This window comes from Festucalex cinctus, chromosome 18, assembly GCF_051991245.1.
Source record: "Festucalex cinctus isolate MCC-2025b chromosome 18, RoL_Fcin_1.0, whole genome shotgun sequence".
Taxonomy (NCBI): Eukaryota; Metazoa; Chordata; class Actinopteri; order Syngnathiformes; family Syngnathidae; genus Festucalex; species Festucalex cinctus.
The window spans coordinates 16264500-16288985 of record NC_135428.1 but is presented as its reverse complement, the minus strand read 5'-3'; the positions used below and the strand labels follow the sequence as shown (position 1 = coordinate 16288985).

General features: G+C 39.2%; 2 protein-coding genes across 5 annotated transcripts in view; both read left to right on the top strand.

Moving 5' to 3' along the window:
* Positions 1–3302, top strand: part of fnip1 (folliculin interacting protein 1) — a 35200-nt gene extending 31898 nt beyond the window's left edge. For all 4 annotated transcript variants that reach the window (XM_077504886.1, XM_077504885.1, XM_077504888.1 and 1 more), the window contains 3 exons: positions 9–209; positions 1528–1643; positions 1809–3302. In XM_077504886.1, coding sequence (XP_077361012.1) covers positions 9–209; positions 1528–1643; positions 1809–1887 — 396 coding nt within the window. In that variant the 3' untranslated portion in view covers positions 1888–3302. The remainder of the gene's footprint in view (positions 1–8; positions 210–1527; positions 1644–1808) is intronic.
* A 1028-nt stretch (positions 3303–4330) lies between these two features.
* Positions 4331–24486, top strand: part of rapgef6 (Rap guanine nucleotide exchange factor (GEF) 6) — an 86049-nt gene continuing 65893 nt past the window's right edge. The window contains 4 exon segments of the mRNA XM_077504662.1: positions 4331–4768; positions 20515–20585; positions 21704–21760; positions 21917–22000. Of these exon segments, the coding sequence (XP_077360788.1) occupies positions 4694–4768; positions 20515–20585; positions 21704–21760; positions 21917–22000 (287 nt within the window). The 5' untranslated portion in view covers positions 4331–4693.

The window sequence follows — 24486 nt, the reverse complement described above, 5'->3', positions numbered from 1 at the left end:
GTACGCAGCACCCGGTGCTGGACGAGCCCATCGCTGAGGCCGTTTGCATCGTGGCCGACACGGACAAGTGGACGGTGCAGGTGGCCAGCAGCCAGAGGAGAGCCACCGATGTGGGCAAGCTGGGCAAGGAGGTGCTGGTGTCCAGCCTGGTGTCAGGATTGCTGCACTCCACGCAGCAGCTCTACAAGCTCAACATGTCCCCCAACTTTGTACGTGGTAGCGCGCGCATGACGACGCCTCCAAATTTGTACCATTTGAAATGTAGACAAAATTGATGTCAAGAGAAATATCTTCTAAAGCTGGGACAGTCGCCATGAGAGATTTGAAGAAAGAATGAAACATAAAACAAAAATCTCCCAGAATCTCATGAGACTCAGGATTATCTTGCGATATTTGAGCAAATCTAGTGAGACTTTAGCAAATCTCTTGACTTCTGCGAATAGCCAGACTGCCCAAAATCTCTTGAGACTTTGGATAATCTTGTGAAACTTCAGCAAATCCAGTAAGACTCTCTTAAAACAGAAGAAAATCTCAAAAAAGAGACGGTCCCAAATCTCGCTCATCTGATGAGATTTTAGTGAAATGTCTTTTGAGACTTAAGGAAATGTTTGTGAGACTTCAGAAAATCTCATGACTTGTGCAAATACAGAGACTTCCCAGAATCTCTTCAGACTTCAGAGGAGCTTGTGAGACGAGCTAATCTTAAGCCTGTAAAAAAAATATATCTCCCGTCTTCAGAAATTATTGTGAGACGAGAAAATCTTATTAAACCTGTAAAAAAGAAATCTCCCGTGACCCGTCTACAGAGATTGTCAGACCATAAAATCGTATTGAACCTGTAAAAAAAAAAAAAATAAAAATTTATTTCTCGTCTTCAGAAATTATTGTGAGACAAGAAAATGTTATTAAACCTGTAAAAAAAAAAAAAAATCTCCCATCTTCAGAAATTGCGAGACCAGAAAATCTTATTAAACCTATAAGAAAAAAAATCTCCCGTCTACAGAAATTGTGAGACCAGAAAGTCTTATTAAACCTGTAAAAAAAATCTCCCATCTTTAGAAATTGCGAGACCAGAAAGTCTTATTAAACCTGTAAAAAAAAATCTCCCATCTTTAGAAATTGCGAGACCAGAAAATCTTATTAAACCTGTAAAAAAATGTATCCCATTTTCAGAAATTGTGAGACCAGAAAATCTTATTAAACCTGTAAAAAAAAATCTCCCATCTTTAGAAATTGCGAGACCAGAAAATCTTATTAAACCTATAAAAAAAAAATTACTAAAAATAAATCTCTCGTCTTCAGAAATTATTTTGAGACCAGAAAATCTTATTAAACCTGTAAAAAAAAATCTCCCAACTTCCGAAATTTTGACTAGAGTAATTTTGATGAGATTTGATCAAATCTCATGAGATTCCATAAAAGCTTCAATGAAACATCTTTTGTGACTTGAGCAAATCTCATGAGACTTTTAGCTTGTCTAGTAAGGTTTTGGCGGCGCATATTTTGACGGATGTCCTTCGTCCTCAGTGCATCATGCACCTGGAGGACCGCCTGCAAGAGATCTACTTCAAGAGCAAGATGCTGGCCGAGTACCTGAAGGGGCAGAAGAGAGTCCATGTCAAAGAATTGGGCATGGTCTTAGGGTGAGCACCCAGTATTGTTATAATCATCATCATTGTTGTTGTTGTTATACAAAAGTCCATATGCAATACACTTAAGATGCACGTATTTAAAAGGAAGAAGGGACAGAAGTAAAGACAAATACTTTTTTTGGGTCATGATTTATGATGTCATTTGTTTGATTTCAGAATCGAATCGAGCGACCTGCCGCTTCTGGCCGCCGTGGCCAGCACGCACTCGCCCTACGTAGCCCAGATCTTGCTGTGAGGACGAGGGAACGAGTCTTCCTGGCTTCCTTCTTCCTTCGTTTCTTTTTTTGTGGACCTCACACACTTGTTTGCTGCTGACAGGTGCAGTACCCCCAACACACCACAGGAGGGTGCTGTTGGACAAGAAAGGAAGAGCCGTCTTTTTGGAATGGTTATTTTTTTATTTTATTTTTTTTTCCCCCCTCCTCCTTCGGACACCAAGCCAAAGACTTTATTACGAAAGGAGTGTTAGGACCACACTGAGAAGAAAGGAAATAATCCATAACCAAAATGAAGTCAGAGTCTTATGAGAACTAAGACATTTATTTTGGAGAAAAATAAAATGTATATTTTGGTGGGGAAAAAAAATAATCTTACAATATCAACCTGGTGATTGTATTGTATTGAAAGGAGAATTTTTCCCTCCCTGAACGTCCACTTTTTTCTCAAATATACCACAAAATACAGCAATTTTTTTGTCAAAAATATCTAACCTTAAACTTTTTGTTTCTTGAAAATATGCAACTTTTCTTTAATGATAAAATGAAACATATTCTTTAATATACCACTTTTATTGTTTTCTGGTTATTTCTTGACTTGTAAGATTCAGATTTTAATCTGGTCATGTCATTTTTTAAAATCTCTTTTCACTGTGGACCTTCGCATTCCTTGGTACTTGTTTAACTTTTAACGCCAAGAAAGACACTTTGAGGTATTTTCTATTGGATTTTGTGTTTTGTTTTCCCCGTACAATCTCCAACAAGCCAGCCATGGTGAAAGATGTCTTTTAAAACAACGATGCCAAATTTTTTTTTGTCTTTTTTTTTTTTTTTTTTTTTTACAAGCCAATTTGACACCCCACCCCCGTTCTTATTCAAATATGACATGACAAACCGGTTCAGAAAAGTTCCAAACACTACCTCAGATCTTTTTACTTGCCATTCACAAAACTACCCCGAGGTCATTTATTCAAAAGGGATTCCTAACTCTTTAAATCAACATGTACCCCCCCCCCCCCCCCCCCTCCCCTCGCCCCGTGGAATCATAGCTGTCTATTTTACAACCAAAACAGAAAATGCTGAATATTTTCACACTTTCCTACCACGTTTACGGCAAGCAGTAACCGCAACAAGATGTAGGAAAACCCTCTGAGAGTCCTTTTTTTTTCTTCTTGTTTTTAACCGTGCTTTCTTTTTGTCTTAATGGAATATGACGATGTTATCGCAGGCTTCCAAACAAGCGCTAACGTTGATTAGCGCTTATTGTTCGTATATGATTGCGTCCTTTGTATATGATTGATTAAGTTATTTTTGTGGACTGTACAATTCATTTCCATGTATTTATACCTTTTCAACAGTTGTCTCCTTGCAAATATCTTTTTCCCAATTTTATGGGAATGTTGTGCAATAAAGATGCAGACATTTGGACAATAAATGAGTCTCCTGTTTTTCGTATTGTTTTTGAAATTGTCAACAACACCATGTACATTTTTTTAAACCACTGACTTGGTGCAAGTCCAATTTTTAGGATTATTTTATTCATAAAGTTGAAAAAAATTTACATTAACATTGATGACAATTTTCAAGAATTTTTAAATATTAAATGACTATTGTGTTATTTAATTAGCACTGTAAGGTGGCCTTAAAATTATTCAAATTTGCTGCATTAATAGCGCACATTTTATTGATAATTTAAAATCTATTTTGTGATTTACAAAAAGCAAATGTTGATTCATATTGCCCTTTAAAAAAATATATATATTACAACGAACATAATTACAGTTACAAATATATTTATTCTGCTCCAATATTTTTTTATTGTACTAATTTAAATGGTTTCAATTACTTTAACATTAAATTTCTAAATAAAAAACAAACAAACCGACAATTACCGCCCACTCAGTGGTTTTGGTTCGATTGTGCCCCTTCGATGCCGCCCCCCTGCGGTTGAGAAAGTGGAGTAAAACTATCGCGCTCGCCCCAGTTATGCAATAAAAGACGAGCACTACTTCAAGGAGTGTCCCAAGAAAGTGACTCAGAAGAACACGCACCGTTTCTTGTCATGACACGATTACATAATGCGGTGTATTGACCAGTAAATAAGTGATAAAATTGCTATAATAAAATCGTGTTATTTATGAACTTGGCTTTTATTACGGTAGTCAGATTTCGCTTCACTTTTCACAGCTACTGAAAGTGTCAGCAGTCGGTGATGCCTTCACGGACTACGTAAAAGTACGTATAAGTTGCACTTACCAGCACAACGTGGTCAATTTATATTCTAAATAGCTCAACACAAGGTAAAACAATTTAATGGATTTATTTGTATAGGTAGGGATTTGCTTATTTAGGATTTACGTCAACTTTACATGGAAGACGCCGTGCGTTGTTACTTGCTTGCTCCCCGTCCTATTGTACTTGAACGCAGCGCCACTTTACTGGCAAGCAGATGTATGTCGTCAACTGGCCACATTCGTTCCTTTCTCCGGGAGGAGGGAACCAAAAATCTCCACCGTTCGGATGGAACTCGCGGGGGCGCCGGCGGTCGAGATGGACGTACGGAACCCATGACGAGGCGGATACAACTTTGTGGCACTTTTTAACCGGATTACGACGCTCTTTTCTGACGCCTTTTGAGTTTTTTTTTTGTTTTTTTTAATTGCGTGTTTTTGCTGCCCGGTTGGAGGGGCGGGTAGCTGAAAAACTCCACGGTCCATGCGCGCCCGGGCGAGGACAAGCTCCAACGCGGGGGATGTGACACCACCCGAAGTTTAAAAATCGACTGAAGAGGAAGGATAAGTTCCTCCTAGTTGCAAATTCGACGTTATGAAAATGACCGGAGCTATGGAAAGTTCTTTCAAGCTGGCACTGAGGAAGCCGCCCGCCTTGCGGACGGCAGAGGTACGTGAAGCCATCGCGCTTGTAAATTAGCACATCGTCCCCCCCCCCCTTCCTCTCAGTTAGCTCAAAACTTCACCTAACTTGTTTCGCCTTCGGATTACGTTATTCAATTACAATACGTGCTATTTAATAGCGAGTAAAGTGGAGTTAAATGGCTTGGACTACTAAATGACCGTGTACAAACACCGAGTTTGTGACAGTAGCCACGCTGAGTCAAACTGGGGACGTTACATATTGTACGCTACAGTCTGCACGCATTAAAAGTAGACACAATAAAGAGGTTAGATTAGCTACAATTAGTAACCGTCCCTGAAGGCCACACTTTGAACAAAATGTACGTCAGTTATGTTGTGGAAATTATGATTTCAGGCAGCCCATTAAAGGCTGAAGTTATGTGAGGAAGGCTATGACGTCATATTGTCACTGAAGGCAACGTTGAAAGATATGATGTCACGGCTGACAGTGGGTAGATACAGCTGTACAACATTCTATTATTTCAGACTGTCCCTGAAGGCATCTCGTCCACTCTTGAGCAGCCACATTTTTTTTATTTCAAAATTGTGTGTCATAGCAAGACCAAAAATCCTGCAGATTTTTGAAGAGTTTCCAAACACAAGAAGCTCAAGATAGTTGGGAAAATGGTCCAATCATGACATGTTTCTTATCCATTCTCGGGCAGTCAAAATTTTAAAGCGTTCAGGGAAAATTGGGCTATTTCAAAGCAAGATTAGGAAATATTTTGGACAATGCTTCTTAACACTAGATGAGGGAGTCGTCTGGGGTAAAACGTCCAATCGCTTTGATGTTTCTCGTCCTCTCTCGAGCAGCCAGAATTTTTTTTTTTTTTTTTCAAAATTGCGTACGCCATCCAAAGAGTAAGAATCCTGTAGATTTTGAATAGTTTCCAAACCCAAGAAGCTCAAGGTAGCTGGGAACAAGGTCCCACCATGGAGTGTTTCTCGTCCTCTCTCAAGCAGCCACAGTTCTGAATGAAACTTACTCCAATCTTTACCTCTTTCCAATTCAGTGCACGCTTCTTGTTGTTTTTTTTTAATGATGCACAATCCAAGATGTGCGTCATTGACTTTTTTGCTTTGTCAGCGTGCGTTTTGACAGCGACAGCCCTGTTGCATTGTGGGTCCGATGACAGCGGCCCGTTGGGATGCAAGTGCGATCTGTGGTGCGTTCACACGTCCCCTCTGTGGAAAGGCAACGGAGCAAGCGTTTTTTTTTCCCTTTTTTTTTTTTTTTATTGCACCTCCATCTTTTCATAAAGGGCCTCTTTTGACGCCTCTTGATCCCCTGTTTGTTTGCGTCGGCGCGCCAACCAGAAAGCCTCTTTTCACGCCGCCCATAGGGCGCTTTTGTACGCACGTGAAACAAACCATAACAAGCGCGCTCGCTCCGCCAGTAAACGTCAAAAGAGCCGATTCGGGCGTTTTCCCCTGGTCCACTGCGTACCGGTACATTCTACAAATATACAAAACTTTGCAGGATGTGTGATTTAAAAAATAAATAAGCTCAAACAGCTTCGATTGCCAGCTGTGAGCTGGGATCAAAGATCCAATCTGCATGTTTCTAGTCCACTCTCGAGCACTCACAATTCTGAATTCCAAACTTTTTGGGGATTATTGTTTTATGTCACAGAAAGAGTTCTGTTGATACTTAAACGATATGCAATCCAAGATTTTCAAGGCTTAGTTGAGTTTCTCATCCACTCTCGAGCAGTCACAATTCTAATTTTCAAACTTTTGTGGATTATTTTTCAATGTCAGGGAAGTAGTCCTTCTGATTTTGAGTTGTAACAATCGTAGATATTCAAGTTGGTTCTGGTCAAACGTGCACTCTGCACATGCTTCTCATCCACTCTCGAGTGGCCATATTACTGAATGAATCTACTCCAAATCTTTGGGGGTTATTATACCAGATCTGAGCAAGAAGCGTATTATTTGTTGTTACAGGGTAAGCAGTTGAAGATGTTTTCAAGATAGCTGGAGTTAACGATCCTGCCAGTAAAATGTGTCTCGTCCACTCTTGAGCAGTCATTATTCTTGAGTAGCCTTTCCCTTCCCCAAGTCACTAGCAAAGCAAGAATTCTGATGATTTTGAATCCCTGGTATGCTGTCCAAGACACTTAGATACAGTGAAACAGGTATGCAGTGTTTCTTGTCCACCCTCAAGCTGAATCAATTCAGAGTGTGACTCTTACACCAAACCTTTTGGGGATTCATGTTCAGTCATGTCGAGAGCTAGAACCCGGATGATTTTAATTGTTAGACCATCCACGATGAGTGTTCTTGATCACTGCCAAGTTTCTCATCCGCTCTCTCTCAGCCAAGATTCTAAATGAATCTTTATCACAACTTTTGTTGACTTTGTTTAACTTTAATTCACGGCAAGAATCTCGTTAATGTGTGCGAATTCTCAACGGAGTGCTTCTCGTCCACTCTCGAGTAGCCAAGCTTGTTTATTGTGGATTTGTATTCAATACCAGCTCGAGTAGTGTTAATTTTTGACGCAAGGTACCGGTAGCTGGGATCAATGATCAAACATGATTCTCGTCCACTCTCGATTAGCAGCAATTCTGTCAATTCCTACTTTCGCCACAAAACAAGTCTTGATGTGTCTATGATTAGCTCATGTTGTTGACATGTTTTAGACTGTCCCCCACCAATTATTATTATTATTATTTTTTATGCAAGTGTTCCAGTCGCTTTTCCGAAAAGCAAACCTGTTCAGAAGCGTCAGGAAGCGTCCGCTCCGCGCCGTGCCTGCCGGCTATTGTTGGAAAGTAAACACGCCGCCGCTTCCTGTGGGCACCCGCTCTCGGGCCGCTGCGCTGTCGCGGCCTCGCGTCATAGCTGGCGCATGTGTGTGCTAACAACACGCCGAGTGTGTGCGTGTGTGTCAGTACATTCCATGCCGCAGAGCATGTGTCAACAGGTACACGGCTCTCGGCGTGGAATGCGCATGGAGGATACAGGTGGACTCGCCTAGCAAAATGTAGTCACATTATCGCAGTCAAGGGGCGGGGCCAAAATAAATTACCCCTACAGGCTTATTTTTTGGTGTTCATTTGTTTTTGTTATTTCTAAGCCTCTCTCTAGTTAACTAGCATTGTTGGCCAAACTAATTTTGGCACCACTATCTTGTCAAAGCAGAAATCTGAGCGGAGCTGCAATGTTGTTGGATGCATTGCTCAGGTTAGCGTTAGCTAGCAGGTAGCTATCCGCCACCTATGAATTTGAAGCAAAGATCTCCCATCTTTCTGCCCCGTTTGAATTCACGGAACAGCTCTTAATTACATCATAGTCAAAAGCTAAGCAGAGCTGCGGTGTTAGCATATTAGCATTAGCTTTGCTGATCCAACATGATCTAGTTTTTGTTTGTGTGCGTTCAGGTCAAAAGCAAAACTTGAAGGCTTACAACGTTCCCCAAAGTGTCTCCCCGCAATAAAAGTGTCACTTTCTCGTCAGACGTGTTAGGTTATTTAGAATTTTGCAGCGTGTTGCCGTACGTGACATGACAACCCCCTCAGGTGCGATGGTCCACCTGTGATTCAAAGTGACAGCGAAATACCTCCCTCAAGGCTTCTGTAGGTAGAGATTCATGGAGGTTGGGAAATGAGAGGATTACGACTAGAGGTGTGCAAAATTTCCGATTCTTAGATTATTCACGATTCGGCCGTGCAACAATCGAGAACGATTCACAAATGTCCAAATTCCGATTATATAAATATGCCAAGGGAAGCGAAACGAGCGAAAAGTACGCGGAACTGAAACGCAGTAGCGCGCGCGGTCTTCGGGACGCTTTTTGGGACGGACCGAGAGTACACATCCACAACTCACGCCTCGAGATTCAAAACAACAACAAGCATGGCTGAGCTGACCAACCCACCTCTTCGTGAGATCAGACCTGCTCCGAAAAGGCAAACAACTTCAGGCGGAAGTATCAGCTAGCTGGCTGCAGTGCGTCGGTTAGCGTTCTACAGGGCGCCGCGCAGTGATACGAACGAACGAACAGAAAAGTAGTGGCTGGCGGTAATGGCGTCTGACTTTATTCAGAAAAGAGTATTGTGGTGGAAATGTATCACGCTTTTGAAAACAAATAGTTTTTAGAAGAAAAACGCTTTATTTCCGAGACCCCAGCCAGCTTGCTGGACTATTTTCCTCTCGTCCAACGCCGAAGTCAGCGCTGATCGCACACACGGGAGGTGAGGATCAAATTGAGATTCATGTTAAAAAAGCCGAACGATCCCATTAATGTTTACACGTTCATGTTTACACAAGTTAAAAAGCAGAAAAGCACTTGAGGTTTTTTTTTTTTTTGTACCTCTGAGAAACTTTAATGTTTACATGTTCATCTTTACACAACTTAAAAAGCAGGAAAGCACTTTTTTTAAGGCATTTGTATTGAAGTAGTAGTTCACATTGTCTTTCATTTATACCTCAGTGCACTTTTGAGTGGATAAAAATAATATATTTTTGCTCAATGCTATGTTTTATTCTGTTGAAGACTGAATATACTTAAAAGCTGTTGTTACAGAATGAGGACTTGAGTATTTTATTTACTGTTTTGAACTGTTAACTTGATACTGAAATAGTAGTTTGTTTAGGCCTGAGAGGACTTTTGTACTATTTTTGTAACTAATGTACGAAACATTAAAAGCACCAAAATACATTGTTTTTTTTCTGCTGCCTGGGGGGGAAATCAATAATCGTTTTATAATCGAATCGTAGCCTCTGAATCGTAATCGCAATCGAATCGTGAGGTGCCCCAAGATTCCCACCTCTAATTACGACGCACATTTAAAAAAACAAATTTTATGCAATTTCCTCCCCCATAAGACGACTCACTCCGTCACTCGTCACTTATCTCCTATAAAAGTTTATTTTAATGTTCATCGTGAGTCTGCTGATAAAGAGTGAGCTTGTTTTTTGGGTCAAGTTGCAGCCATAGTAGTGATTTATGAACGATAAAAAAAACATTGAAAACTCATACTTAAATAGTGATATTTGATGCTACTGCATATGATTGCTCATCAATGACATTATCCAATTTTAAAAATGATAATATAGTGAGTGATACCATATCATTGTCACATTGATACAATATTGCAATACATTGATTGAATTGAAAGAATAACATTTGCAATATTCTATGCGGCCATATCAATACTGTATCAATGCTGTATTGTTCCATTCTCATCTGATAATGTCGTGATACAACTTTGGAAGAAAAACAGCGTGATGACAAAACTATCGATATTTAAGATCATACAATCGCAAAACGATAATCTGTGCGCATTACCACTTTTTTCTGGACCAATACCAGGTTGAGTAATCACTGTTGGAGTACTCACCAATACTGAGTACTCTAGTGCTTTTGATATAAAAAAAAATAAAAAATAAAAATCATTGACTTGACAATAATGAAAAATTGCTAATTCGATAATACAGACATTCAAAGACAGCCATTTAGATGACAGGAAGATTCTTGATATATTTTTTTCAATGATTTTGATTGATCGAACGTCACAAAGTAATCTACTTTAGAGATTATTATTATTATTATTATTGTTATTATTATTATTATACTACAGCAAAAATTCTTTTGAGCTTGACCAGTCTAAAAAGTATAGTCTAAATAAAGTTTCTCGTTCACACTCGTGCATCCTCAATTCTGAATTCATCTTTGACTCCAAATAGCAACGGAGCCTTCTTCAAACTTTCCGCCATGGTTGTCCTTGAAACAAGTGGTAGCAACTACCCGATTGATTTGAGTCGGCATCCTTCCATCGTTTTGAGTTTCTCAAACACGCTACCTGACAGGTTTGCAAAGAATGCGGCCGCCGTCGCGTGGGGGAACGCCAGGAATGTGACAACCGCATTCCCGGAACGTTTCCTCTCGAACGATGAAAGCAGAAGACAAAAACTAAAGCTTCCTGTCGCCGCCGTGTTACGAGAATATAAAAAGCTGTTGTTTTTTAAAAAAAATTGGAAAACAGGAAGTGACTCAGTCGTGGTTCCACAGATGCGATGGTGTAAGGTTGAACTTTAACATGGCGACTTTAGTACACTTTGACTTTACAACTAGAAGTCATGAACGCACAGTCCTGTTTTCTCCGAATGAGCTGCGATTTGACTACATTTGAATATGATTTGCGTGTCAATTTTATTGACATAGTGATTATGCTAAGGTTGCTTATTTTTAAAAAGTAAAATTAGCCTGTGATCTATCAGTCTATCTTGCTGCCTCAACGGGCTGCAGTCGAAATTCGAAGTCAACTTGAAAGGGGATATTTTTAACCATTCCCGTCAAAAACGTGTTTTGGAACGTATTCTTTGTAGAGGTCCTAATTTCACTGCAGTAAAAAAAAAAAATAAAATAAAATAATAATAATAATAAATAAATATATATATATATATATATATATATATATATATATATATATATATATATATATATATATATATATATATATATATATATATATATATAGATTTAGAAATTGATAGAATGAGCAAGTACTTGACTGCCTCGACAGGCTGTGGTAGAATCCAAAGTAAATGTTAATTTCAATGGCAAATATTTGATGTCATGTTTTGAGTTTGAGCTAACTGTTAGCAGCACAAAGCTCTAGGAACTTTTTTGTCTTCACCGACATCTCCTGCCTCGTTGTTGTCAGAGCGCATGACAGTTTTATGACTGTTGAATAACCTTAACCAGGGACAATACTGCCTCAGCGGGCTGCTGTATGGAAAAAAAAAAAAAAACATTAAGTGAACCCGAAGAGAGCAAGGCAAGCTGCTAACATTGCTAAAAACCGGTTTCTTTTAACATTCTAGCAGGATTGTGACCTTTCCTACCTCAACGGGCTGTGGTGGAAATTAGGGATGCACGATAATATCGGTGGCCGATAATTATCGTCAATTATCGACCAATTTGATGTCAAACAGATAAACCAGATATTAGCGAAATCTGAGGATATTTATCAGCAATTTGATTTCATACAGATAAACCAGATAATAAAGAAATCCAGCAATAATTATCAGGGGTGTGAATTGCCTAGTACCTGACGATTCGATTCGTATCACGATTCACAGGTCACGATTCGATTCGATACCGATTAATCCCGATACGAATTTATAAGTCGATTGTTGCGATTTTTTTTCATTCAAATTTAGAAAATACTAATCAGTAAGCTTGTAGAGTGTAAGATTTATATGAAAATGTATTATTTATTTATCTGAAATTTCAGTCTTATAGAGGTTGTAATCTGTTTCATGTTTGAACAGCATTAAAATAAAATATTAAGGCTTAATGTTCCGTTCATATAACATTCGTCCATGCTCAAGGTGTGAATCCTAACCCGAAGTCAGACGTTTTGTTGAATATTTTTCCATTAAAAATGGAAGTTTAAAAATCGATCACACACACACACACAAAAAAAAAAAAGATAAGACGTTGAATCGGTAAGACTACCGAATGAACAATTCTGAGCTCTTAAAAAAAAAAAAAAAAAAAAATCGATTTTTTTTTTATTGAATCGATTCGAGAATCGCGCGATGTAGTATCGCGATATATCGCCGAATCGATTTTTTTTAACACCCCTAATAATTATAGACATGCCACATTGGTCCTTCTGTTAGTGATGTGCTTCTCGGGTCGAATCCCTGAAGCGTGTGCCGAGTAATGCAGATGAGTGGTTCATGAACGGCGTGTCAATGCGTGTGTTGATGACGTACGTGGTGACGTTTGAAGCCCCACGAAGCAGGTGTACCACGTGACTGATTCAGGAAATGATTCGCTAGGTTTGAGTGTAGTTCGAAATAAAAGCGGCAAATAAACGCTATGGATTCCCCTTCACTTTTTGTGTTTTCGGGTCCCTTATTGCGCTACTTTTTTTGCTTTTGGCATTCGATTTGACGAGCTTCTTTTTGCGATGGAACCAGCAAGAAAGAGATTTTCCCTTGTTTAGGAGCACTTTGAGCAGATCTCACCTCAGAAGGTAATGCACTGCAATTACGGTACTATTTTAACAGATTCCAATAATAAAATAAAATAAAATGTGACAACACATAACATTCACATTTTTCTGTTCACAGTTGAAAGTCCCCTTCAGTACTGGGAATCACAGAAATATACGCGTCCAATTCTATACAAACTTGCTGTCTCATATCGATGCACCCCTGCTTCATCAGTACCATGTGAAAGAGTTTTTTTCCAAAGCAGGTGAAATTCTCTGCAAAAAAAGAAACCACCTGAGTCCAAAAACTTCGGAAAAAATAGTTTTTCAATAAAAATGAATAAGCACTTTATTTTACCTCCTTATTTCACATTTTCACTTGTTGCATAAGCACAAACATAGACAAAGTAACACAGAACAATTCATGTTAAAACACTCTTCAAATATATATTCTTTTGTATTTAGAGCATGATTTACACCCCACCATTTTATTGCATGCACCAAGCATGTTATACATTTTTCTGTCCACATGATGGCGTAGTCGAGGAAATGAATCATCTTGAAGCCCCTACGTGTGTGTGAAGCATTTCACTGCAGGGCTTCACTGCTTTACGGGGCTTCATTTTGCCATCACTACCTTCTGTTATGGTTGTGGCTCAAATCAATAAAATTCAGCTTCATGGTGCTTTATATACATTGAAACATTGTGCAAAGTTTATATAATGTTTCAATGTATTTGTTAGACTTATAGTAGGACTCGAAAGTATATTTTTATTCAAGTTCATTTTGCAAACAATTATCGGCTTATTATTGGTTTATCGGTATCGGTTAAAAATGGCATTATCGTGCATCCCTAGTGGAAATCCAAAGTAAACTTTTAGAAATGTCTAGGACAGACGCTTTGATTGCCTCAAAGTCCTGCAGTACATAAGAACAAAGGAAGATCCGAAAGTCAATGCAGTAAAAAACTTTTGACGTTTCGAGAAGAAAAAGTAGTTTTGGCTGCCTCAACGGGCTGCGGTTGAAATAGAAAGTCAACATTAATTAGTTATGTGGCACCACGAGCTAAGTGGCTGTGAACAGGAAAATACCTGATTTTTTTTTAAGACACTTCATTGACATCTAGTGGCTTGGTGTTGTCAGATTGCACGCAGCCGTGAAACATCCTCCTGCCGCTTCATTCATTCCAGCAGAAAAGTCATCTAAAATTACATGGAGGGTCATACTTTCCACTGCAGTGCGTGTGCCGTGTGTGTTTTTGCGCGGTTTGGCGGGCGACGCGGCCGCTTTCCAGGCACGGTCGCCGCCCGGCCCTTCCCCGGATGCAAAAAAAATCAAAGTTTCCAGGTGACTTTTTCACACTTTTTTTTTTTTTTTTTTTTCTTGACGATGTCCAGCTCGCACACCCGACCGACCTCCAGGGTATGGAAACGGCACACGTTTTTCCCGTATTTCTTTCCACGCGTTTGCTTCTGTGCCACTTTTTAAGCGATTTGCCGGCCGATCGCCCTCATGTGTCTTCAATTACGCCGCCTTGCCAGGCGGCCAGCGAGAGATGTTTGGGTCTGTGTGTGTGTGTGTGAGCTTTGTTGCTAAGAATAGCGTCTTTGTACGGCCCGTAGAGGGGATTTAGCTCAAAGTGCTACAAGTGCTCTTGTAACCTCATATTGATGCTGCCTGTGATAACTTTTGACTTGAAGGATTTCAGATTTATCATAGAGAACTTTATAGGACCAAGTGCGAGTTGCATCAACGGGCTGCAGTAGAAATTGAAAGTAAAGTGACAATTTTGGAACTTTTGAGAAGGACCAAATACTTTGCTGCCTCGACAGGCTGTAGTTAGGAATCCAACATGAACATGAAAGACAGCAAGATGATGTCAACCTGTTTATATTAATTTTTGCTTTAATGTGTGGGGATGGGAGGGGCAACCTTTCTATAAGGATCAAGTGCTTGTCTGCCCTAACGGGCTGTGGCATGAATCGAAAGTAATTGTGAAGAGAACAAGGCAATGTCCTAAACGTATTGCGGTAGGAATCCAAAGTAAACATGAGGAGAGGAAGACATTATCCTAACTATTACAGGGGGTGGGGGGTGCAGGCAATGTGTGATTTAAAACTTTCTAGAAGGGAGAACTATCTTGCTGCCTCAACGGGCTACAGCAGAATTAAACGTCAATAGAACAAGGCAGTTTTCAAAGTTCACTCAGCAAAATTTGTAGATGTATGTAGATGTATGATTTTAGAGCCTCTCTATTGGACCCAATATTTTGCTGCTAAATGGGTAGAAATAGTACGGAAGCGTAGAGCTGCCAATGTGGAGTAAACATTTTTGTCTGCCGAGTATGTTCGAACATACTCGCAAATATGTTCGAACATCGTCGCAAATATGTTTGAACATACTATTACTCGTAAATATGTTTGAACAGTTGCAAATACGTTCGAACATACTCACAAATACGTTCGAACATACTCGCAAATATGTTTGAACGTACTCGATTGCTGTGGTACTCAAGTGCACAAACGTAATGCCCCATTGCATTAGGGGCGAACAGTGACGACCCTATATCATGCATGGCAGACATAATAAATCGTAAAAGTTACGAATGAACACTGTTTTTTTGTCGACTTAATTTTCTAATGAATTGGTAATGTGGGCCAAATGCCTAAAAAATTGGGTTTTGTTTTCACCCGCGCATGCGCAAATAATACCCCGCGGCATTATGGGAAGGTATGCTCACTTTGTAGCATGTAGCCTACATGTACGTTCAAACATATTTGCGAGTATGTTAAAACATATTTGCGAGTATGTTCGAATGTATTTGCGAGTATTGCGAGTATGTTTGAACATATTTGCAAGTATGTTCGAGCATACTCGCCAGGCAAAAATGTTTACTCCACATTGGCAGCTCTACGATTCCGTATAATAGAAATTGAAAGTAGATGAGGCGCAAGGAAAGAGGTATTGCAAAAGAATGATTTCTGATTTCAGAGCTTTCTAGTAGAATCCAATACTTTGCTTTCTTAACAAGTTGCAGAAATTGAAAGTAAACGTGAAGTGAGCAAGGACAAGATATTATGAACTTTAGTCTTGAAATTGAAAGTATGCTTGAAAAGAGCAAGGCCATGCCCTAACTTTACTGTAGAAAAAAAGTAGTACTTCTTCCAAAGACCATGTGCAAGTTAAAGGTCAATTCAAGTGTTTTTTTTTTTTTTTTTCTCCCGGGTGGATCATCCTAACGATTGTTTCTCGATCCTGTCAATCAATCTGCCGCAACGACCTCGCACTTGGAGTGTGTGTAGCATGTAGCCGCTGAGCTTTGTATTCAGCCATTCATCATTGTAGCTCCGCGGATCTCACCGTGTACTTTTAAAAATAGAAAAATAAAAGAGGGCACCCGTCCGTCTTTGAAGTGAGGCAGGCTGCAGAGATTAAAGAGACTGATGAAGATGAAGATGAGCTCGCATGTTAGCTACATTTGAGAGGCGTTTCCCTCAGACGAGCAACTGGTAGGATGGTCTTCTGCCTTTCATTTAGCATTCACTTGCTAAACAGGCCCATCGAAACACATTGCTCGGCCTTGTTTGTCCTCAGCCAAGTGCGACGTTGACCCGAAGCCCGGAGGAATCGGAGGTTGATGTAAATGTTTGAGGGTCAGCTATGCGGCCGAGATGTTTGTTCAGCCATTTTGAAGGAGCGTGCTGTGTCTTATGTCCACAAGAGCCTCTGTGTGAGTAGAATGGCGGCATATTCCTCCTCCGTATCCCACAAAGCCCTCAAGATGTCTTGAATTTGTTCACAAAGGTTCCTGAAACCTTTCAAGTTTAAACTTCAAAGTCAAACTTAAGTATGTAATGTAGTCAAGCCTATAGTCGCAAAAATGAAGTGTCCTCAAAAGCTCCCTAAGTGTCCAATCGTCCTAAAACTGTGCAGCAAAGTTGGTTAAAATAGCTTGCCGTCAACATTTCTTTCACATTCATGACTTCAAACCCAGCCTTTGAATAGAAAGTGTCCTCTCAATTGTGAACATGAGAATGCGTGGAGTGGGCGTCCATGGCGACAAGCGGCTTTTTGTGCGAGCGCCAGTTGACGCGCATTAAAAAAAAAAAAAAAGTCCTCTGCTAGCGTGTGGGCCCAAACAAAGATTGGATTCCACTTCAGGGAAATGGTCAGTCATTTAATTAGACTTTTTTTTTTTTTTCTTCCAGCTTGAGGTGGCTTGAGTTGAGTGTCACTTTTGTGTCTGCCAGCAGGTGGCAGCATCATTGCAGTCATGCTCCTCACACAATCGCACGGACACAAAAGAAAGAAAGACATCACAAGTGTTTGGTTCCACAAATAGCAACAGCTTCAAGTGCTGCTATTTTGGGAGATGAAAAAGTGTTTTTGGCACATTGAAGCTGCGTCCTGCTTCACACCGACTACCAACTAGCATATACTAATTCCTTTTTAACATGCTTTCTGGAAAGCTGCCTCTACAGGCTGTGGTGGAAATTCAAGGACAATCAGAAGAGACACAACAATGTCCCAAGTAAAAAAATAAATAAATGCAAAATAAAAATAAATTGTACATTCTGAGGAAAAAAACAACAACTGCTGCTGCAATAGGCTGCGGTGAATCATAATCAAAACTCAAAAGAGGGAAGTGATCTGACCATATTGACAGAATGTCCTAACTTTTTATTGAGGGGGAAAAAAAACATGTCAACTTCTTTGTGTCGTAGTACCAAGTACTATGCTGCCTATAAATGGGCTGCGGTAGAAACTGGAAATGTCAGCTCAAAAAAGTGAGGCAATATCATAACTTCACTGTGGAAACAAACGTGGATATTGGATAAAATGAAACCTTAATAAAAACAAATTACTTTCTAGAAGATGCAAGGGCCTTGATGCCTCAACGAGCTTTCAACTTGAAAGACTAATTCCATCTCCCAACTTTGCTGCAGAATCCACATAAATAAAATTGAAGTTACTTTAAAAATGGCTTTCTCAAAGTATTGAACCTATCTGCCTTCACGGGCTGCAGTAGAAATGGAAAGGTACTAACTTAAGTGCACAAGATAAATTGGCATTCTTGAAGGACCAAGAACTGTGCTGCCTCAGTGGGCTGTGATAGAAATCCAAAGTAAATATAAAGTGAAGGAGGAGATTTCCTGATTTTTCCTGACTTTACTGTGGAAAATCACACTTTTTTATTTTATTTTATTTTATTTTTTTTAATTTTTTTTTGTAAACTTGACTGCCTCAACAGGTTGCAGCAGAAATTAAAAAGCTCAGACCTTTGCTGCAGATAAAACTCTGGAAGGGCCAACTTCTACCGCAGAACATTTTGGTAGTCAACTTGAACACTGCAAAAAGGAGAATAGGGAATTTAAGAAAAAATATAGTAAAATAAGAAAATTATTACTTTAAATAAGCAAAATTATCTGCTAACAGAACAGGAAAAATATACTTGAATTTACCTGTAAGATTTAGAAAAATAAGAAAATAAAACTATTCCCATATCAACCACAGCAGTCTTGAAAATATTTTTATGTAAAAAACAAGTTCTATTGACTTTTTCCAAGATGTAATAGATATAACTATTTTCTTAAAATACATATGTATTTTCTTTCCTCTGTGACAACTTTGCCCGAGTGTCAAGCAAGGAAGTAACAGGTCACATTTTTGTCGTCTTTGGTATGACCCAGGCCAGGATTGAACCCACAACCTCCAAGCCTGAGGGTAGGCCACTGAATTTGGATATCGGAATATTGGAAAGATGAAAAATGAGATGAGTAAATATAGCAAAATCACTTGCACTTCTGTCTGAATGTTTTCATACTTTAATTTTTTCCATTTATCTTATTTCTAATCTATATTATTCAAAATCTTAAAATAAGAAAAATTATCTCATGAAACCCCAGTTCAGGGCCTTTGATGTTGGTTATTTGTCATCTTAAAATGTGGAAAATGCTTGTTTTAATCCTCACGGTACTTCAAAACTGGCTGTTAACACTCAAGGCTGACTGCTTGATCAAATAAGATAATTAACTCGTTCAAACCCAAAAACGTGTAAAATAATACGTTTTTTAACACTTTGTCCTTCATTCCCAAAAACCTATTTGTTTTTTGTTTGTTTGTTTGTTTGTTTGTTTTTATGCAAGAGCACACAGAAGGCTTTTATGCAGCTTCTGGTATGAAGAGGTGGCTTAAAGCTATGGTAGTTATTACAAAAAACGACCAGCAGGTGGCAGCAGAGTTTAAGCGATCAGCCAGGATCATGTTGCAATAAGCTCTTTTTGTGAATGTGAATGATGAAACTTAACTGTATTCTAATGTTAATTGCTACAAAATGGAAACAAATGCAAATATTTTTTCCTGATGAAAGAAGAGATGCTATTTCTTTGGTAGGTACAAATATACTTAGGTTCCATTTTTTTTTATAGCAATTGAACACAATATTCTGTGGGCCTTGCAAAATCAGTCAAAATCCACTTAAACAGCCAGGACCAAAGGCGTTTGCTTCACTGAAAATGGATGGGAGTCAATGAGTTAAGTAAAAAGTATCGAAAAATAAGCACAATGGTCTTCTCTGACAATTTCATTTTAAGTTAAAATAACCTATCAAGGCAAAATAAGCAAATTTAGGTTCAATTTAGGAAACTACATCTTAGTTAAGATTTCGTGTTTTTTTTGTTTTTGTTTTCAGTGAAGTGAGCAATTTCCTCACTTCTGTTATGGGAACTCATCATTCCTGCATTTTTTTTTCCTGGTATTTTCAAGAATGAGCAAGCACGTTGCCGCATCAACGGGCTGCGGCGGAAATTGAAAGTGTGGAAAGGGGTCACAGTCGGAGGCAGTGGCACAATGGGAGCACGCCTTCTCACATGTGAGAGCTGCTTGCCTCGGGCGCGAGCTGACAACACGACGGGGTTGCTTACTGCGGCACTTGATTGTGCTCACTAACCCACTTCATGCGAGTCAATACGCTGCCGCAAAACCGCTACGGCGCTACAAAATTCAGCCCCCAAAGCCAGTTGTGCTCGGCAACGTCAAATTTGGTAGACGGGCCTCACAAAAACAAAAGTCTCAAGAAGCAATAGCTGAAAAGACACAGAAAGTCAACCATTTGGATATGAAGTCTGCCATTTTAAGGGTTGTTTTGGTGTTTGATGACTCGCCATCAAACCAAGTCGCGATCTCCTTTTTGACTCTTCAATCGACAACGATCAATGAAAGTGGACTCCTGACGGCCGTGCTGGAGCTCTGCCTCGCCGCTTATCTGCTAAGCGTCCGCATTCTGTCAGCCTCTTAGCGCTTTGACAACTGGCCTTGATGGAGCGCTATTTTTGGGAGCGCGACGGGCAGATGCTGTCAGCGCGGCGGCATCAATGAGGTGAATGCCGTTAACGTGTTAGGACGTTCGGGAAATATTCCCAGCATTGAGATAAGCGCGCATGGATAAGAAAATATCAGTCACTGGACTTTTTATTAGGTACACCAGCTCAACATCTTGTGATCAGATACATTTTGCTCATTTTCGCTACACAGTGGATGCCAGTCAATCTGTTTTTTGTGGAAAACACGTCAGTGGTATATTCCCCTTTTATTCAAGATTTTTTTTGCAGTTTCGATACAATTTAGGCATCAGTTATTCACAGGTTTTCACTATTGGTGGGTTGGCCCAGTCCCTATCACCGAATAGCAAATACTGTGGTTCCAAAATATTATAACCCAATAAAATAAATCTTTGGATTAATTAAATGTAATAAATTCATATTGTTCTGTCTTTTAGGACCTGCACACCATCTACTGCCACCTGTATCACATGGATGTCCTCTCTCACCTCAGGGAGCACCAGCTAAGGTCTGCATGCTAACACACAATGCTACATTGCTAGCGATAGCAGCTAGCAAACAATGGCCCGCAGGCCGCATACGGACCGGTCCGTTCTTTAATCCCACCACCCCAAACATTTACATTATCAATAGTCTTGCAATATAAGCATTCATTTAGCTATTTTTTTTATCCTCTAAAATTAGATTTTGTGCAATTCTTTATTCATTTATTTGATTAAACAATTGGTTAATTTATTCTAAGCGATTCAGTACAAAATATTTGTTGGATAAAACATTTTACTTTAGATTTTTCATAATCAAATCGGTTTCTGGCCCACTTGTCCTTTAAAACAGAACAAAACAAAATCAAACATTGCCCTAGATCACAAAAGTATCCACACCCCTCTTCTTGATATAACTTTTCTGAGATATTTTTTGCTTTTTGGGTCACATGGCACACAGGTTTTACAGCATGTGGCTACAGTATGCGCGACTTGGCCGGAATGTTCCCTCAGCTGCTACCAGGTGACAGTGACAACAATTAGTAATACTAAAAAATATACAGAAATCCCGCCTCCATCGCAGGTGTTACGTAATGTTCCAGACCACCCTTGTGAAATCCGCGATATCGAATACTGTGCTATATTTAAATAACATTTATATATTTTTTAAGTTCCTTCAACTCATTTTTGAAATATTCCAAACAAATAAAAACAACTACATATATATGTACCGAACCCTCTGTGTTTGCAGTAAACAAATCCCTTTTTTCTTCCCCAAAGTAATGCCCAACAATGTACAATATGAAATGAATCTACAGATGCCACTTTCTTTAGGCATAAAAAGCAGGATTGAAGAGAATTTAACATTCAACAATCTTTACCAAAAACTAATCTGACTTGAAATACTTCCCGTTTTCATTCGTCTTCATTCAAATTTCATGTGCCCCCATCTATTGGTCAACAATAGAATTACACCTGAAATAAACCGGCAGCAGAACAAAATAGTTACAAACTGTGCGAAACAGATTGCTCATGTCTTTGTGTCTTTTATCATTTATTTTGTGAAGAATTTTGTGAGTTTAATGTATGAAAACTGCTATATAAAGAAAGCAATGTTTTGTTGTGTTTTTTCCCCCTCCCTCAGGTCCATGTGTACCTCGGCCAGGTACGAGAGACACGAGGCCAACCGCATCCTCTTCTAGTGAGTATACTCGGAACACTCGAGCGTCTCTGGTTAGGGATCATTCAAACTAGGGTTAGGGTTTCGAGTAGGGTTTCAAAACAGAGGTTTGAGCTCATACGCCATGAAGTTAAGCAAGGTCTTCTTCTTCTTCTTCTCCTTCTTCTTCTTGTGCAGTCCCGACAGCATAGCCAGCTGTTGGTACGTCCTGCTCTCTGGATCCGTCTTCGTCAAGGAGCACATGTACCTGGCCAGGTGCTGGTAAGTGCACATCAACACGCGCGCACACACGCACACATGAATGCTTAAAACTGCACAAGGAGGCATGGAAATGACGGCAGTATTTCATGTTGACACACAACTATCAATCCATCCATCCATCCATCCATCCATCTTCTTGACCGCTTATTCCTCACAAGGGTCGCGGGGGGTGCTGGAGCCTATCTCAGCTGGCTTTGGGCAGTAGGCGGGGTACACCCTGGACTGGTTGCCAGCCAATCGCAGGGCAACACACAACTATTCTAACTCAATATACATGTCCGTGTGAGATTTTGTGGCGCCATCTTGTGATGAACCGGGATTCCCAAACTGCACTGTGCTGTACTCGTCCTTGAGGTTTTTAATTTTTTTTATTTTTATTTATTTATTTATTTTTGCACAAAACAAAAAGATTCAATGGGAAGCATTCTCTCATGAATATTTTTAATAAAAACAGAATAAATACTATATTTAAATGTTTTTATTTAATTTTAAAAAAATTTATTGTAAAAATATTTTCCAAAATTTCAATCCCTCTCAAAAATATTACTAAATATTTAAAATATATTTTAAAAAATTGCACCCCAAATAAAACACCTCCACATCAATTAATTAGAAAAAGATGATTGCAATTTATTAAAATAAACCTAATATAATACCATAAATACTCCAAAATGTAATCGTTCTATTTTGGAAAAAAGTAATTAGCCAACATTGACACATAAATTTTTTTTAAATTATAAAAAAAAAAAACATACACAAAATTAACAAATATTTATGTATTTATTTTATTTTAAAGAGATGGTTAGAGTTAGGAAAATTCGCAAATATCTAATCAGAAATGAAAACAAAATATTTTGTAAAAATCACAGTACCCAAAAATTGTCACTCAACAAATGCATGTATTTTTTCAGCAACATTTTTTTGTCAATTACGATTTATTTAAAAACAAACAACCAAACAAAAAAACAAACAAACTCCAAATCAGCCTGTTTTGGAGGACAACGTAAAATTGCCATAGCTTATTTCCACGATGTGTATTTTTTTCTTTTAAGAGTGACAGTGAAGTATTGATATATTTTAGTTAAACTTGATAGAATAAACTCCACATACTCGGCGAATATGTGTGTGCGGGCATGCATGTTGTGTGCGTGGTTGGTTATAGTCGTGTGGGGGAGGTTTTCAAACATGCAAAATAACCGGAGGGTGTGTGTGGGTTAGTGGTCACAGTCGGGGGTGTAAGAGCAGGTCAGTGTGTGCGTGTGTGTGGAATGCGTGGACCTGGGTGGAACAGTGGCCGGCCATGTGTTCCTGTGCAGCCTGCCCGCCTGGAGCACGCCAGCACATGAGGCAGGAAATGAGCAACACGCACACACATAAACGCAAAGGCGGGCGACAGACAGGGCAGTATTGAGCAGGAGGCAGCACACATGCGCATACACACACTCTGCTCCTTCCTAAACTTTTTGGCAGAGTAACTTTGGGATCCCTTTTTTTCTCCCCCGCCTTTGTGGATAACATGCTGGATTTACGTTCACTTCCACAGAATCCCGACAAGCGGACCTGTAAAATTCCCGGTTAGTCAGCGTGAAACATTTTTTTATTTTTTTATTTTTTATTTTTTTTGTCTTTTCCGCCGTTTGCTTCCCCCCTCCTACCGTGAGTTGTTTGAAAACTCCCTCTTTCTTCTTCCCCCAGCATGTTCCTTATCCCTCTTCTGGATTGGACAGAAATATTACTGTTGTAGCTTCCATACCTACCCACACACACACATTATAAGCACTCGACATATATTGTCACTATGCAAGTCCACAAAGGACACTGACGACGTTCCCAAATGGAGGAAATTGGGAATGTTCTTCCTCGTTTCCAATGAAACATTAACAGCACGGTTAGTGAGTGCTCCGAAAATCAAATGAGATTGTTGTTTTGCCAATGACTCATAAACTTAGTGTGCGTGTCCGTCCTTTTTGTTATGTTGCCTTTCCGCTTAGTCCTGGTAACCATGGAAACGCTGACTCGTAGCTCTGTTTGGATTGAGCTGTTGACTCCGCCTCCGCCCCATAGAAAATTTTCTGCGTTCTAATAGATTACTCCAGTTTGGACATTCCAGTCATGCAAATGGGCTATTTTGTGGATTATTTCTTTCAAGTGTGGATTATTTTTAGAAGTAATTCTGAATTACTACGACTACTTCTAATTAAAAAAGAAAAATTAAAAAATTTAGATTTTCAATGAATAGTCTTCAGGCAAAAACAAACAAACAATGACATGGTGACACATGTAACATGTTTGGTTGCTCTATTCGTGATAACCGCCACTTTAATAGCAATGTTTAGATGGATTCGAAATAATCCACAGAGTAAAAAAAAAAAAAAAAAAAGAAAAAAAAAAAAAAAAAAAGTTCTGTAAACCTTGCAAGCGGCGAAAAGAAGAGTCAACATACTTTGTCATCATGTAATTAATGCAATTGCGTATTTTGTGATAAC